Genomic DNA, 18,096 nt, shown 5'->3' on the forward strand with positions numbered 1-18,096 from the left:
AAAATAACTGTGCTAAAGCTGTTCGTGTGGTTATTTTGATCCCAGTCCCCTGCCCAGCTGGCTCGTTCTCTCCAACTGGATTGGCTCCATGCTCGCTGTGCAGCCAACGCTCCTTCCAGCCCCATAACGAGAGTCGCACCTGCGTCCCATGCCCAGGAACAACGGTGACAGACCAACCTGGCTCGAAGAGCTTACAGGATTGTGAAGGTAAGAGGATAAAGCATAAATACACTAGCTAGAGGTAGAGAGTTAATTTGTAAGATCGAAGTGGAGGAGCCTGTTAACTTCCTGAGCACCAGTCAGATTTTTCAGTGGTAAGCTTTAGGCTTGAAGGGGCAGTGTCATCTATTTTAAAAATATTTTTTATCTGTGGAATCGTTAAAATAATGGTTCAGGTTTGTTAACAACAATCCTGCTGTACTAGTGAACAGAAACTAGTACTCTCACCGAGAAAAATAATTTCAGGAAGGAGGTTTTATTCCCAAGTGTTTCATGCGTTTCAGTAAAACTCAGAAAGGGCATTAGTTGGAATAAAACTTTATTTTTTCTTTTGTTCTGTTTCTTTGGTTTTTTTTTTTCAGAAATAAGCAAATGCGAGTCAAACCCCTGTAAAGACAACTTTGCTTGTATTGACCTCATTGATGATTTCTTGTGCACCTGTCAACCTGGTTACACTGGTAAGCAATGTAAAATCAACATTGATGACTGTCAAGACCAACCTTGTTTGAATGGTGGCACATGTCATGATCTGGTGAACAATTATACCTGCACATGCGCACAAGGTTACCAAGGAATTAACTGCCAAGATGATGTTGATGAGTGTGTTTCGTCACCGTGTTCCAGCAATGCCTTATGCAGCAATGTTCCTGGAGGGTATAATTGCCAATGCAAACCAGGTTACACTGGAAGGTTGTGCTATACGGAAATTGATGAATGTTTGGTATTCCCGTGTCAAAATGGGGCGACTTGCAAAGATGGAATAAATAACTATGAATGCCGTTGCGCACCAGGTTAGCAACCACGATTCTGTAGTTGAAATTGCATAAATTAGTGTGATGCCGCAATAATAATATATTAATCGCAATATTAATCGCGTTCCTCATGCCAAGCATAATTAAAATAATTGTGATTTGCTTTTTCTTCATTTTTTTTTATTCAGTTATTGACTTATTTAAATTTTGAGCAAAGCGGATCACTTTACTGAAAACGATGGTGGCTGGTACATGTAACCATTAATCTGACTTACGAAAACCCTAAAATGTTAATAAAAACACAGAGAAAAGCTCTAAAAACCTCAAACCTGCATACACAATGTTGTTAGTACAAGGGCGAATTAGCAAAATATATGGCTTTCTGTGTGCTTATTTGCGGAGTTCGGTTTGCAAGGTTAACTGTGGTAAAATCAGCCGCTGCATCTTTTTAAGTACCTTGGACTGGAAAAAGGCTGTTGCAAAAGAGCTTTTATTTAATAAAGTGTATTATCGTTTGTCTCACGATATAGTCACTTTGAGATGTAAATCACGACGTTTCGACTGCTTACTGATAGTCTTCATCAGGCGATAAGGTCGACTGGTTATACGGCACCATTTAAACTCAAACTCAAATTTTTATTTTGACCCGCCTGAAAACTCATCAGGTTTTGGTACAATATAAAATACAACTACATAACAATATTTAATAACAATCTGAATCGGTATCTAAAAAGTCTTACTCACAATTACACTAAACTACACCTGTTTTCATGAATGCCGTGTATCTAACTTAATTGACTAAAACGATGGTTTAACAATTGCTTGAAATGATTTAAAGACTTCCCTTGCCTAAGACTGCAGGGCTGACTGTTCCAGAGAGTTGCACCTCTAGTAGTATGTTTGATTCCTAAAGAATACTTGGAGATACAAGGTAAAGAAATCTGGGAGGTATATAGATGGGGAGTTGACGGAATTGACTAACACCATCAAGCCGACACCAGCATATAATGAAGACCAGTAGCGTAGCTTAGCGGTAAAAACGTCGCAATCCACACCTTAAAAACTATTGATTTTGAGCATTTCAAACCACCATGGCTAACACCGTTCGTGGCATTAAAATTCCCCTTATGCAAGCCTTGCCCCAAACTTGTGTAAATAAGAGATTGCTGTAAAAAATAAAACTTGAATTATGACTCAAATGACTATCTCAACGAAATAACAGCATGTGTTTCGTTACAGGCTATCAAGGTTACGACTGTGAAGAGAACATCGATGACTGTGCATCTTACCCTTGTCAGAACGAAGCCAAATGCATAGATGGAATTTCCGAGTATCGCTGCATCTGCCTTGCTGGTTTTAAAGGGCCAAATTGCGAACACAATATTGACGAATGTGCACATTCAGAATGCAAACACAATGCTACCTGCATTGACCAAGTCAACGGATTTTATTGCGTTTGTCAGGAAGGATTTTCAGGAAAACATTGTGAGGTCGACATTGATGAATGCATTTCCAATCCGTGTATGAACCAGGCCAGGTTTGTTTATTATTGAATCGGGATGATTATCTAGTAGGGAATCATTTGTTGCTATATATAAACAGATATTATTCTTGCAATAATATGAATCAGAGGCTTACGATAGTGATGCATCTACTTGTCCCCGTTATATACATGGCTATATGTAAGTTGTTCAATTAAGTTAAGACCATGTTCTCATCAAATTTTAATATCTTTTGCTGAATTTTGAATGTTTTACAAAAAATTAAGAAATTTAAGATGATAAAAGAATAACTTCATTGAATTTCCAAGGTCTTTAGCGCAGAGCGCTAATTGGGGACACTTTCCAAATCGAATTGTAATTGAGAAGTGTTGGTTTTTTGAGGAGAGGGGACAACCTGAGTACTCGGAAAAAAACCTCTTGAAGCAAAGACGAGAACCAACAAACTCAATCCACACACGACGCCGTGTCCGAGAATCGAACCCGGGCCACATTGGTGTGAGGCGAGTGCTCTTACCGCTCAGCGCCATCCCTGCTCCCCGTCGCCCCCCCCCCCCCCTCCCGTTGGAAGTTATGAGCTATTACGTTATTACCACGTAATACGATACCATAAGGTTTTGATGTGAACCACTATACTACTCTCCACAATTCGCTGTCATGGCTGGCTTGAGTAATTTTGATGCGAGTTACAAATGGATATGATTCACCTCAGACTCCTACCACCTTCCGATCAGTCTTAAAGGTATAGCAGAAGTTTTTCGTAAACAAATACAATTGAGATTAAATTACATCTTAATATGGCATTAGATAAACTTTTTCTACATTTTTTTATTAGGTGTGAGAACAGAATGAATGGTTACTCCTGTGATTGCCAAGACGGATTTGATGGCCTCCAATGCGAAAACAACATCGATGACTGTGCTTCCAATCCTTGTTCTAACAACGGTTCCTGTCATGATAGCGTCAACAACTTTACATGCGTGTGCTCTACGGGATTCACGGGTAATACTTGCAGTTTAGACATGGATTATTGCGCCTCGCTGCCATGTTTCAATAATGCATCCTGCTTTGACGGTGTGACGTCTTTTACTTGTCAGTGCCCTGATGGTTTCCATGGAGACCAATGTCAGTACAACATCGACGACTGCCAAAATGTAAGATGTTCCAACGGTGGCACGTGCATTGACGGCATTGATGAATATGCATGCATCTGTTCACCAGGATTCACAGGCTTCAACTGTGAAATTAATATTGATGAGTGTGCGCAGAATCCTTGCTTAAACGAAGGAACCTGTACTGATATGACAAATTATTTCCATTGTACTTGTCAGAGCGGCTATACGGGACGCAACTGTAGCGTTAACATCAATGACTGCTTGAGCTCTCCTTGTCAGAATAATGCCACATGCTTCGATCAAGTCAACAGTTACACTTGCGCCTGCGTTGATGGATTCAATGGGAAGCACTGTGAATTTGACATTGACGACTGCTTGGGGCACTCGTGTGTTAATGGTGCAAAGTGCGAAGACGGAATAAACAGTTACACTTGTATCTGTCCACCAGGGTATTCAGGAGAACATTGTGGGGATGAAGTAGACGAGTGTGAATCGTTCCCGTGCTTATTTGGAGGAACCTGTTATGATAAAGTAATTCAGTCTTCTTTTCTTTGAATGCGATGCAAAAAAAAAAAAAAAAGAAAAAAATAGTCATGTAGTCTGACAGATGTGGTATTCATCCTCTACTGATGAGATGTAAGCTGGCATGATATAAAACAATCCTCTAATATATGGTTCAACCATACACCTAACCTGTTCATGATTTGAGGAACATTTTTTATTCTTAATGGTTTTGCACTGCTCATATGTAACAGAAACGAAAGGATAATGCGATCGTCGTTTAAAGGCCCGTTAAAACGGTTTCAATATTTGCGTCAACATGCGTTCAACACAGTTGTTGAAGCAAATGTCGGGGGCGTTTAAACAGGTCGTTCATCATTGTTGCATACTTTAAACTGGTTTAAACTTTCATGCAACATCGCTCCAACATTTTCTTTCTTCTTGAACTGAAGTGTTGAATGGCGTTGAAACCGTTTGTACACTCCGTTCATCCAACATTTGCCCAACATCCGTTCAACTTTTGTTGAACAAATGTGGCCAAATATTGAAACCGTTTAAACGGGTGTTAACATTGACACTGCAGAAATTTGGATAAATCATTAAGTGGCGTTCACAATTTTCACAGTTTTAGAAGGCCTGCTGATAAATTCAGTGAACGCTTAGTGAGTGTCAGCTTGTTATGTTCTCTTTTAAATTTTACCTCTACAGATTAATGGGTTCTACTGTGGCTGCCGAAATGGGTTTACCGGTCAGCAATGCGAGGTTAATATTGACGACTGTCAATCTAAGCCATGTGCAAACGACGGAACGTGCATAGATCTGATGGCAGATTACACTTGTTGGTGCCCTAGCGGGTACACTGGCGTCCATTGCGAGAATCGCATCGATTACTGTAAAAATGTAAATTGCAGCCAGAATGGTGTTTGTGAAAACTTACTCGAAGGCTTCCGTTGTAGCTGTAGCAGCGGCTACTTTGGAAAATACTGCGAGTTTGATTTAGATGAATGTTCCGTCGAACCTTGCTTCAACAACGCTACTTGCCATGATGCGATCAACAGCTTTACTTGTTCCTGTACCGCGGGGTTTACAGGCAGGTTCTGTGAGCTGAACATTGATGACTGCTTTGACAACTACTGTCAGAACAACGCCACTTGTATCGACCACACACTTGGATACTCCTGTCTATGTGCAGACGGCTACAATGGTACATATTGCCAAACGGAGATCAACGAGTGTGAGTCAAACCCTTGCAAAAATAATGGAACCTGCGAAGATCAGACACCTGGGTACAAATGTAAATGCCTCGATCGCTACACAGGAGGAAACTGCGAAAATCTGAGAGACATTTGTGTTCCTTCTCCTTGCGAAAACGGAGGATCGTGTCTCGCTGACAACTCAACAGGAACCTTCACCTGCTTATGTAAGACAGGTTTTACAGGTAGAACCTGTGATGTGAACATAGATGATTGCGCATCAGACCCCTGTATGCCTAACTCCTATTGCGATGATCGGGTGAATGGCTATGAATGCAAATGTTTTCCAACTTACACTGGAGATCACTGTGACATCTGTAAGTAGCATCTTTTTAATCTTACACTGAGGAATCTACTTGAAATTAGTAGTAATGTGCTTACCTGTAAGTAAAGTGGTTACAGCGAAAACGCCGAAAAGATTGTCTTTAAAAAATGTTGTAGGAATAGCTCAAAACGTCGATTAGGTGTTTACAGATACTCATTTTGGCCACCTCGATCAAACGAGAGCTAAGGTTTCAAGCGTTACATGTAGCCCTTCGTCAGAGCAAATCACGTGCCATCAACTCCGTTGATAAAACTAAACATTCGTTTCCATTTCCCATCGACGCAGCACCACAGTTTCTTTAGCCGTTTCCCATCCCCCTCATCTTTCGGTCATTAACTCGTTACGAAATGGGCCCTTTTGTTCAAAGCCCGATTAAGCTAATCCTGGGTTAACGTGAACGTGAAGTTTGATTCGAGTTTAATTACTCATCAATAAGCTTTTTTCCAAAAGATTTTTTCCCCCCTTCATTTTTGAATATTCCTTGTCTTCAGCCAAAAATCAGCCTTCAAAAACATTTTAAAAGACCGAGAAGAAAGTTTAAGAAAGTTTCACTCAACAAATTTACATAAAATAATATTTTGCGAATAAAATGAGTTGATCTGACTGATGATTTTCATTTTTGTTGCAGTTCTCGGCACCAACTTCGACTTGATATTCAAGCGCCAGAATTTTAATGACATGGTTATTATATCAGATGGCGAAGGCATCCCTACTATTAGATCCTTTACCATTGTCATGTATGTCCGAGCTGACTCGAAGTACAAATCAGGAACTCTCTTTAGTTACAGCGTTCCCAACGAGCCTAACGACACAATAATACTGTCTTACACGGAGTCTCAAATTGAGATCGGTATTAAAAATGAAACCTTTAGAGTTAATTTTGAATTGGCAGACGATCGCTGGCATTACGTGGGAGTCGTTTGGAACGGAATCGCTGGAACTGTATCCGTCTACATCGATGGACCGGAAATTGAGAAGAAGGTGAATGCACTCTCAAATGATACCATTAGTGGTGGAGGATGGATTGTCCTTGGCCAGCGGTACCTCGCGGGTCAGAACAGTTCGCTTCTCTCAACAGCTTTTGTTGGTACATTGCATCAAGTAAACTTTTGGAATGTACCAGGCACTCCCGACCACATGTGGATTGGGGCGCTTAACTGTACCTTGCCTATAGCCGGAACTATTCGAGGCTGGACAAGTTTTCTTTTTGGGATCAAAGGGAACGTGGAAAAACGATTCATGACACAATGCCAAGGTATCTGGTACAACCGAGGGCTGATATCCATACTAAATATTCGCTTTTATTCTTGGTTTTCACGTGACGTCACCAAATTCTAAAATTCAAAACTGGGAGGCCTACAAAATTTTTACCTTCATTCAAGGAAAGATTACCTAAAAATATGTCTGTGCACAATTTCTTAGCTCGATGTCGTGCTTCCTTTTGAAAATAGAACGGTTTCAATTTCCGAGTTTCCATCGTGCGTGACATAAGGAGGACGGCCGTGACAGAGCTTTTCCGTGTCTTAAAAATGACTCTTCGGGTACTTTTCAGCATTCTAAACAATTTAAGTTTGAGGAGAAATATTAAGCTAAACATTCGAAAATTCACAAGGGCAAACAAACCTCTTTTCTGGCAAAAGTGAACTCCAGATGTTTTTTCGTATTTCCGGCCGCCATGTTTGTGTCCCTCAGAGGGACACAATCATGGCGTCTCCATACTAAGCTCTATAAATTTATGTGGAACATTTTGTCAAATAACTCCAGTAGGGAATGCCGCACAGACCTGACACTTGGACAGATGCCTTATTTATTTATCCTCTATACCATGTCAATTTCTTGACTTCATTCATGGAATGGTTTCTATTTTTTTTTTCAATGGCGTGACAGTGAAAACCGAGAATTGATACTGAGATTTGTATACTTGTGAGAAATATCGGTTGTCTTGATAGTGTTATTATTCGTGTCGATGTCGAAAAACTGCCAGACATCGTTATCTAACAGACTCGTATCGGATCGATTGGAAAAACTGGTATCTTCCTTTTTTTGGTATTTGAACGTTATCAGATTTAGACACGAGGTAGTATGTTGATAACAAAACAAACAAACATTCATATGAAAATAGATTTAACAATGGCGAGAAACTGAGATGTCTTCAGTTTCTCACTTTGGACCAACACACGTCCTGCTAATTATGGTTTCAGTACTGAGTACGACAAACAATCAAACCAGTTTTTGACGTCAGTACCATTAGCTCACAGTCCTAGTAGTTCAACTATATATTTTGGCTTATCAAGCTCATGCTAAGAATAGTTATCTGTGTAGTATATATCCAGGGGCACCCTGGAACAGTTTTTTTTCTCAGTTTCTTTGAAACGCTATTTCCGGCTATCTGAAGTGACTTTAAAGCTCTATAGGTTCATTTTCGGCAGCACTATAATATTTTTATTTGTTCGGTCATTCTAGGGGAACTTGAGTCTTTTCGAAATAACTATAGGACATTTTTGTCCATTTCCGGAAAACCTTGGGTCTTATTTTCTTTCCGAAAATCTTAGCTGACCTTTTTTCGATACCCGAAACAACATTTTTATCAATCCGAAAATACTATGCCTTAAATTTTTCACATCACGATAGCTCGTGGTAAAAAAAAAATAACCTTTAGAAAATTGTAGGGGATTAAGGGCCTTCCGAACAGGTTATTTACAAAATGATCCGTTGATTGCCTCTGTATAGCTTTCACTAAGACCTGGACATTCTCTTACTCACATCATTTTCATCAAGTTCCTGTTTGAAATCTATGATCGATCAAGACCTTCGTAGCAATGCTCAGCAAGGTTGACAAAAATATCCCAGGAAGATACAATTAGAATATCAATTAGATCAGTTAGATTATTATCAATGCAGCTGTTTTGTACTGGCGATTTCAGTCTACTTGTGTCTTCAAAAAGTCATTAATAATTCATAAGCCCATTGACCTATCAAATGGTCAATAAAACATCACGGGCAGTGGTTTTAAAACCAGATAAAACCTCCTCCTTATTAGAATGCGGTGTTTAATGGTTTTCTCGTATGCTAATTTCCAACTTTCACAAAAATATTATTGTTATAAACTCTCTTCATACACGCTTTTCCAGGAATGTTTTTGAAGTCGTTCAAAAGACTCACAGCACGTGTTTTATCGGGATAAAACACTGCTGGTCGTGTTTTAATCAGTACTTAAAATCAGCCTTCTCTGTTTGTAGTTTCCAACGCGTGCACGAGAAACTGTTCCCATTTACTTGACTGTTGGTCTGTCCATGGTCTATACGTCTGCAACTGCCAAGCCGGTTTCACAGGAACCCACTGTTACACTAACATTGATGACTGTACCTTAAGTCCCTGTGTCAATGGAAAGTGTGTGGATGGTATCAACCGATATGACTGCCTCTGTGACAAAGGTTATTGGGGAACGAACTGTGAAAAGAAGATCGACAATGAAGGAGGTAATGAAGAAACTATACTGTAAACTCAAAAGAGCAAAATTGAGCCGATTTGGTGAGTACAATACAGCGATATATTGTGGCATGATTTCGCTCTCCCGAACTAGGGAAATAATCAACTGACTTATCAATACTCGAAAAGGACTTAACAAAACCACTAAATAGATGGTGACGTCTGCCTGCACCCCTCTTCCTCGACCTCAAAAAAATTTAATGGTGTCTTTATTGCATAGCCACCCCTTTATCCAGCAGTGAAAAATAACAATGAGATTCAAACCTTACTTTTCTTGTTTATCTGGGTGGTCACCTCTAGATTTGGGCTTTACTTTTGAAACTCGCGTAAGTAACTCAAGACTCACTGTAAATTCGAAGGATCTGTGTCATCCTCAAACGCCAATTTAGCCCTGGTGAGGTGTAAACAGGTAAAAACATGCGAAAAACCCTGATTTTTTTTTAAAATCAAAGCCTCGTTATAAACGACGACATAAGTAAGGCAAATAATACAATATTTAAATACTTTTTAAGAAGTCTTAAAGTGCAAACTTTAAATAGTGATAAAAGTGCGCACTTTATATTAAGGAGTCTTGCCCCAAAATATTACAGCATTTTTGGTCGCTTCAATACGATTTGTGATCGATTGGCCACCATTACCGGATTTCTATCGGCGACATATTTAGGCAAATATTTTCTTCCTTTTCACGCCACAACAAAGTTTTTTAACCTGGTTGTGGTCACTTGCAAAGGTTGTTGTTGGGTGCTTCATCGCAAAGTTTTACCTCCCTGCGACAATTAATATCTTCTATTTGTTCGCTACTCCTCAAAAGAGTTTGCAAAACTTTGTTGACCAGTCACTCTGGCTGGCTGTAGACGCTGATCACCTGCGTCGATCGGTCCCACTACTCAACGACGTCATTCGCTCTGTGCACATACCTCGCTAAACCAATTAAAACACGAGTTTTACACTGTTCTTTATATAAAGAAGCATACTCCACCCTGAAATTTGATTAAAAAACTAAATTATTTTATCTTATATCTGCAGAATGCCCGCCGCTGTCGGATCCTAAGAATGGAATGAAATCTTGCAAAAATTTTTCTGGCAGAATGGATTGCACTATGACATGCAATGAAGGTCACGCATATGATTCAGAGGCAATGACCTCATTTGAATGTGGTCCGGACACTGAGTGGAAATGGAATCACATGGATCGTGTTCACGTTCCTGCCTGCTCAAGTAAGTATTGATTTCCGTCTAAAGACGCATGGATTGTTTCAGTAGCTCAAAGTTTGACCTCGAGTTAAGCATATAAATTGTCATCGGTTGCTTCAAACATTGAAAACTTGATTAACTTTCCAAACACTCTGGCAAATACTGTGTCCTTACAAATCAATTTAGCCAAGATTTTTGCAGCAACAACGTGCCTTAACATGTCAGCGCTGCTGTACAACGATATAAAAGGACGGCATATGCTTTGGATTTGTTCCCTAGTATCGCTAACAAAAGTAGTCTAAGTAATGCACGTTAGATTTTGATTAAAATAATTGTAAAAATGAGATTTCCTATCATCCAGTTGTTTTTTCTCTTCTAGCCTAGTGGTCTAGTTTTCTTATACTGAATAATATTCATGGGTGAACAAGAATACAAAACGCAAATATGGTTTAATTATTGTGTAATATTTTATTTCTCACAGGCAAGACAGCGCCAAAAGAGATAAGACACCGCTTCCTTTTAGGGTTTCGTGGAATGCAGTGTCAATTTGGCAAAGCTTTCAGTAGCTTTCGCACCTCAATCGAGCAAACTGTCACCGACACTCTATCGGAGATCCCAGGATGTCTTTACTCTGATGCGTGTAAGCTGAAGAAAGTAGAAGTTCCCGGATGCGGCTGGACCGCTGACCAAAAGAAGAAAAAGAAGCGTGCAGTCACCAAAGGAAAGGATGTGCTTTTATCATTGTCAGTGAAAGCAGTTGACTCGCCCAAATTGACAGACGATGTTGAAGAGAAAAGTGAGGCTGTTCTGTTCCAAATGCAGTACGCAGTATCCACAGGACAGTTCAAAGTCATCTTACACGGAGTAAACAGTGCCGCTGATCGATCTTCGTTGAAGCACCTCTCATCCGACATCACGTGCAATCCTGGGTTTGTGACAAGCAGTGATCGGCAGGGATGTGGTACGTATTGGCCAAATTATTTCATTAGTGTTGGAATTAGTTATAGGGAGACCTGCACGATATAATTCCTAATGGGTTTTTTTCACGCCGTCAAAAATCCATTCATTTCATTCCTTCACCCATTCGATCATTTGGTTTGGATAGATCTTTAACAGAGGATTGAAATGCTTCCGTCGTCTTAAGACCTTCCAACAAAATTAATAAACGCTAAGATCTCTTTGTTCGTAGCTGGTCTCCGACTTTGTGGATTGTTACCCACATCTTGTACTTGACCACACGATAGTAAGGAGTAAGTGCAGACAAGCTTCGTTTGAATTTTCTGAGCTTAGATGCAGATCGCGATTTAAACGCTTCACCCATACACTCCGCAAGAGACCGACATATTACAAATACCATGACTCAATCTTCGACTCTGGAGGTAAAGCACGAGTGCTATCCAATGTACAGCCCATTGAGTTCTGTTCTTAATTTCTTGTTTCTTTTCTTTTTACATAGTTGCTTGCTCAGTAGGGACATCCTACAGCCAAGAATTTTCCACCTGCACATCGTGTTCTCGAGGCATGTATCAAGACGAGGAAGGACAGCTTAGCTGCAAACCATGCGGTGAAGGGAAAACAACAAATGATTTTGGGGCTGATTCCAGGGACGAATGTTTCGTCGAGAAAGGTAGTCGACTCCACCATCTTAGATCTTCTCTCAGCGTTTTTAATTTTTAAGTGTACTTGATACTAGGGACCTGTTTTTAGCACGTCCTGATAACGCAACGGCTGGTTGAAACAAAAAATAGTTGTACAATGATATCGATTAATTGACTGACTGACTAACTGAATGACTGACTGACTGACCGAACGACTGACTGACTGACTGACTGACTGACTGACTCATTGAATGACTGATTGACTGACTAACTGATGAATGATTGATTGATTGATTGATTGATTGATCGATTGATAAAGGCGGTCAGTTACTCTCAAGTCCGTGGGTGATAGGGTATTGGGGAGCTTAAGAAACTACGACGGCAACGGCAACGAAAACGTCACCTGAAAATACATCTTTTTTTCATTTGTGCTACTTCGCGATTATTTAAACTCACTCAACTTTTACAAAAATGGCGAACTATCCAGAAACCAAACTGGTAGGAGTGGCGTACAAGTTCAGAAAGAAAACGAAAGATTCACCGTCATGCGTCCACGTTCTCCACAAAACCTTAAATGTGGTCGTTTCACGTTGTTGTTTTGCAGAGGACGGCAAAGAAATGTACCAAAATGTAAACGCACGTGCAGAGCGATTGTTTCTGCTCATTAAACCTATTGGTTTCCGGCGTTATCGTTGCCGTCGCCGTCGTAGTTGCTTAAGCTCCCTGTTAACAAGTTGGAAAAGTAAATAGAGTTTAAGAGAAATCTTACACTAATATTCATTTTGTTTCTTTGTGTTGTCTTTTTAGAAAATTTGTAAAAGCAAGGATATGTCCAGATTATCCAGGCTTCACAAAAGGATAAATGGATTGAATTAGCTCCTCAAAAAGCGATATTGATTTTGCCTTAGTTTGCTTAGTTAGTTTGCTTCTTGGAATCATGATTCTAATAAACAAAAGTTAATTAAATAGAAGTGACGCTGACAAACGTATGAAAGCAAATTCCCAATGGTCAGCTCAGAATGGTGAATTTACTTGCAGCCAACTTTATGCGACTGTAACATTTTGTCATGAGAAACCTTTTTGATCTTGTCTTTTTTTCTTTGAATGTTCGTTTGATTTTTCACTGTAATCAACAGACTGAGTGTCTTGTTTGTTGGATTACTTATTTGTTTGTTTGTTTAGGAATTTGTGAAACAAGTGACACTAGTACTAGTGGCGTAGGAAATTAGCTGTACGTGCATTCAGTTTTAATAAGTTGATCCAAGGTTCCCTTCATTGTAATGATCAGTTATCTGGCTCAGCGGCAACAGATTCAATAAAGAGCTGCTTATATGCTGGTTAAAAAAGCTAGTTTTTATAGTTGATTAATGTAACGCGGTTTAAATCGTGATTCCCTGTGATGAAAATACACCAATAGAAGCGAATGGGCGGTGGGATTATTTATACAGTTTAAGCTTTCTGCGATTCCGCTCCCTCCCCGTCTCTTCAATAACTCCGAGACAATTAAAGCTTTTTCAATTTCACTTCAAGGATATATAGTACATCCAAAGATTTTTCCTTGCAAGTTAACAACGGAAGCCCATGACACATATGACGTAGTTCATTGTCAAACTACGGTCATCTTAAATCCGCCATTTTGAATTTCTGAATTTCCTTAAAGATCAGAAAACCGCCAAAATTGTCCCTGAAAATAATCAAACCCAACAGAGGAACACTAAAACGAGCAAAAAACATGAACGTTACTATGAGGAAAGTAATTTTTCTTTATAAGAAACAGGAACATTCCCTTTTTTTTTAAAAAAAAGCTGATTGTTAATTAGTTGCTATGGTAACATCAAGTTTACTCAACTCTGACCTAAGACATCAAATTACTTCCTGATAAATTTGTGAAGAAATCACGAAGTTTCCTGGCTTTTGGTTAAAATGAAAAAAGTATATTGGAGTTCAAAGTCAGTATGTGCAGAACTATCAAATGAAATAAACCGAGGACGTTTGAATAATACAACTGTACTAATTTTTTTCTGTCCAATTTTTTTAGCCATCAGGAAGATTGCTAGCCAGTTTTAAAATAAAGTTTCAATATAAAGCGCGTGCTGATTGGTTGAAACAGCGTGCTTTATCAGAATACAGATGCACGGAGCAACGGTGTCACGCCATCAGCCCGTTTTTAAGTTTATTGGGAAAATAAAATAGGAAGGTTTTGGACAGTGTTGAGATTAGATCAAAGCAGATGTACTTGATGAGGACATCTCATTGCAGAATGGTTACAAGTTTAATTCTACTTCTTTTCTCAAGAAACATATAGATATTCTAGACCTATATACTTTGTGATCAGCCTAAATCACACTATACAAACCTGTGAGGGTTAATTTGTCATTATATTAAAGTTGTACAATGTTTTGCAAATCATTAATGGGAAATTGACTACAATACGTTCGCATTTTTAGGATTGAACTGGCGTTTTCAAGGGCTAAATTTATAACACAGATGGACCATCTGATGGATCATTCAATAATTCGTTTCTACGTTTTTACACCTGTTTTAAAATCATTGGTGATCCTTGCAATCCGATTGGCTCTCAACAGTACAATTTATTCACGAATCGCGCTATTTTTGGTCTCCAAATCACATCCATTTAGCCCATGAAAATAAAATGAAATAATAATAATCACTTAAAAATGGGTTTTTTTTGGAGCAGATAAATAAATTTTAACATTGACAAAAAAAAAAAAAATGTGATTTCAAAATGGGTGTAATAAATAATCAAAAATTGAACTTTCCACTCCACTCAGTTCTATTAACAACTATGCTTTTAATAATTTCAATACATGAATTCCATTAGAAGGATTATCTGTGCCCATACTGTTATACTTTAAAGGCCCCATTTCCCTTAAAGGGAAAAGGACCAAATGATGATGATGATACTGTTATACACAGATGACTGATTTTCAGACAAACTAGAAACACTTGTCAGCTCAAGTTGTTACTCCTTGAAAGGTAGTACCATGTTTCCAAATGTACCTATAGTCGCACTGACAGTAACAGCAACAGAGAAAACAAGAGATATAATTTCAAATTCCTTAGGGGTGGTGGATCCTGTCATCATAGTATTGCAGTGAACTCAAACAGAAAGAACATACTTAAGAACACTTCTCTGTAAAAGTCAAACAAAGTGGGAAATGAAAATTTTTGACCCCCTCTCAAATTTGGCATGCAAAGAGATCTTCAGGGGGGATGTTCCAAAACGCCCTTTATTAACGTCCTTACTTCATTGCTGCCATGGTAATATCAGATGTTTGTTGGCACACAAACTCCAATTTGGAACTCAGAACCTGCTGCGAAAAGTGCAAAATGTAAGACACCATTTCTTTAATCTATTAATACGCTACAACTTAAGACTTACGCCAAAGTTAAAACATTAATTCGACTTTACAAAATATATGTGACTTTTTGTTTTATCATTTGTAAATAAATTAAACGGCCAATGAAGTAGACTGTTTAAGCCATTATAGTTGACGAGTAGAACAGGCAACATATTTTCTTAAATTTTTCTGAAAGTATATCAGTCCTAGAAATTAAACTATATTGCTAGTTTAGAGTAGACATTGTTATTACTAAATCTGTAAAAATTTTTGCGGGGCCGACTTATTTTATTCCCGGGGCGAAAAATAAAAAAGGCTATAAAACGGCAGATTTCCCGCATTTTGACATAATAACTGAACCCGTCGATTCGCCAGTAAAACGTTAAAATACTGATACGGCCTTGTATTTAAAAACAGTTGCGTACTGGTTAAATTTCTGATAAATCCATCTATTAATGACCGTTATTTGTAAAACAATTTCACGCAAAGTAACACTTACTTTCCGGTTTTGTCCAATTCTCTACGTTTTGACGTAAGTTGAAGGAGTCGTTGCTTACTACAAATCAATCCAACTGTACAAAGTTGCAGACCTCTGAACCTTTTCTTGCAGCTAGCAGGGCTATTCAGTATCGTCACTGGTATTCCGTGCTCTCATTTCATACCATTACTGAACAGCTTTGGGGGTCCCGTGGGAAGACAACATGGACCTCCATTTACGGTGATTTCCCCTTGAAATTCACGCTGTTATTCGCTATCGGCGGCCATCACTCGCTTTAATTAGAAGAAATTAAACTTAGAGTTTTACGGAATATCGTATTAATGCAAGCTATTCACTGCATATTATGCGCCAAAATTGGCCGCAAACCACTCTTTCCAAAGTAGAATCAGCTCATCGCTCATGGAAACATAGGCCTTAGACAATAAGCGGTCAGCGGCGTTGACTAAATTTATTTTCCCATCCATATTGCGATGACCTAAACTCAATTTCTTGGTTACTGAAACTGTCAATAATATTACTTCTCTAGTCAGGAGGTCAGGAGATCACACTTAACGTACAAAATCCTTTACACTGTTAAAAAGGTGACAACTTAAAGAAATCGCGAGTTATTTTCGGCTCCGATTTTTATTTCTTATCTGTTCAATTGGGCATCTGTGCCCTTCAGACTAACACCGGGACTAACTTAATGGGTACCATATCTTATGTGGGAGCACTTATTCGAGATAGGGTGCTTAATAGGGACAGGACACACCTGTTTTTCGAGAAACAACTGAATGTGCAAAACAAAACTTTAATTTATTTATTTAAAAAAGAGCAATAACAGAAACGGTAACCCCTAACTGTGTAACAGTAACAAATATACGGTGACAACAAGCTGCAAAACAAACTTGATGAGTCATTTGCGATGGTATTTCATGAGACAACAAAATGCATGTCTAGGTGACAGGATCAAAGAGACTGGAAAACGGACTTGTTGTCCCTGGATCCTTCCTGGCTAGAACGACCAGCCAAGCAATCCCCAACAAAATTTGAAGAAGAGATCATTCGTTTGAAGGAATTGTGAACTGACTCCGGCACATGGACATAATAGTTGAACAACTTAGACGAAGACCACTGTTTTTGTAATAAGGGATTACGTGAGCAATTAAAGAAGGCCGAGACGAACCACAGTTCATCTGACGGATCCGAATTAAAAGACCTTGAAAGAGAGCAGGGGCGCTTACTGGAATGAGGGGACTTACGTGATAGGGGCGGCTTATTAGAATGGGGCCGCTTATTAACAAGAACACATTCGAATATAATTTAGTATATTATATTTATATTTTTAAATTTTTATTTGTTTCTCGTTTGCGTATGTGCGTTACCTTTCCTCTCTTTCTTCTGCGGTATGAATTTGTCATCCTACGTCAAAAATATTCAGCGTTCAGCCCTCCTTTAAAAGAAATGTAGTCTCAAGAGCATGCTCAGTTGAATAGACAAGAAATATAAATCGAAAAAAAAAGGTTTTTTTTTTTACACAATACTTCGAAGTGATGCGAACCTTTCGATATTGTCGCACGTTCCCTGTCATTTTCAAAATGCAAAATAGCTTCCTTTGTGGGCAGAAAAGCGAAAACTTTCATCCAGTCAGTGATAGAATTGAGTAGCATCAGGAGCCTATTAATGGGCTCCTGGTAGCATATTTGGCACGTTTACATTAATGAGAATTTCCGCCTTAGCTGTGAGGTCATGAAACCTTTAAGAGCTATGTGTTGTGGCTTTTAATTCCGCATACAAGGTGTCTATGGCCGATAGGAAACTGGCAAGAAAACGAAACAAAAGATCTTTTATTTCAGAGACGCCATGCCGCGCTAGCTGACACCGTAATTTAACACTGGCAGGAGTGGCTCGTCTGAGACGAACCTGACAAACAAAGGAAACATTTTGAACATTTCAGAGCTAAATTTAAGCTGCCTGCAGTCGCGATAATACAAGGTATACAAGGTAAGTTCTGCTCATTTCAGGTTTTCGTTTGTTTTATTTATATTTTGGGGGCCCTTCTCTCTTTTCTTCATTTTACGCAGCAAGTGAGAAAATGGAGAGATTTAGAATCTCCTTTACGGCAAACAACAGCAGTGAACATGTTTATCCTTCATTTGCCGTTCGCTGTTTTCAGTTTCTCAACAAAATTGATTATTTTTTGCGTTAGCATCCAAGGACAGAGTTATTCTGCCCTATGAGAACATAAAAGCGAATCTCACGTTTGCCGTTTGCCGTACACGCGATTCTAAATTTCTCTATTATTAGGCAG

At 38.9% G+C, this 18,096-nt stretch overlaps 1 protein-coding gene across 1 annotated transcript in view; it reads left to right on the top strand.

Moving 5' to 3' along the window:
* LOC146459011 (uncharacterized) overlaps window positions 1–13,291 on the top strand; it is a 38,201-nt gene extending 24,910 nt beyond the window's left edge. Inside the window, exons 24-34 of the mRNA XM_085089978.1 lie at window positions 46–207; window positions 582–1,010; window positions 2,211–2,508; window positions 3,306–4,116; window positions 4,795–5,656; window positions 6,293–6,919; window positions 8,904–9,143; window positions 10,180–10,371; window positions 10,829–11,308; window positions 11,804–11,974; window positions 12,753–13,291. Coding sequence (XP_084946104.1) covers window positions 46–207; window positions 582–1,010; window positions 2,211–2,508; window positions 3,306–4,116; window positions 4,795–5,656; window positions 6,293–6,919; window positions 8,904–9,143; window positions 10,180–10,371; window positions 10,829–11,308; window positions 11,804–11,974; window positions 12,753–12,763 — 4,283 coding nt within the window. The 3' untranslated portion in view covers window positions 12,764–13,291. The remainder of the gene's footprint in view (window positions 1–45; window positions 208–581; window positions 1,011–2,210; window positions 2,509–3,305; window positions 4,117–4,794; window positions 5,657–6,292; window positions 6,920–8,903; window positions 9,144–10,179; window positions 10,372–10,828; window positions 11,309–11,803; window positions 11,975–12,752) is intronic.
* The last annotated feature ends 4,805 nt before the right edge of the window (window positions 13,292–18,096 follow it).

Source organism: Pavona decussata, unplaced genomic scaffold (assembly GCF_977016875.1).
Source record: "Pavona decussata unplaced genomic scaffold, jaPavDecu1.1 SCAFFOLD_223, whole genome shotgun sequence".
Lineage (NCBI taxonomy): Eukaryota > Metazoa > Cnidaria > Anthozoa > Scleractinia > Agariciidae > Pavona > Pavona decussata.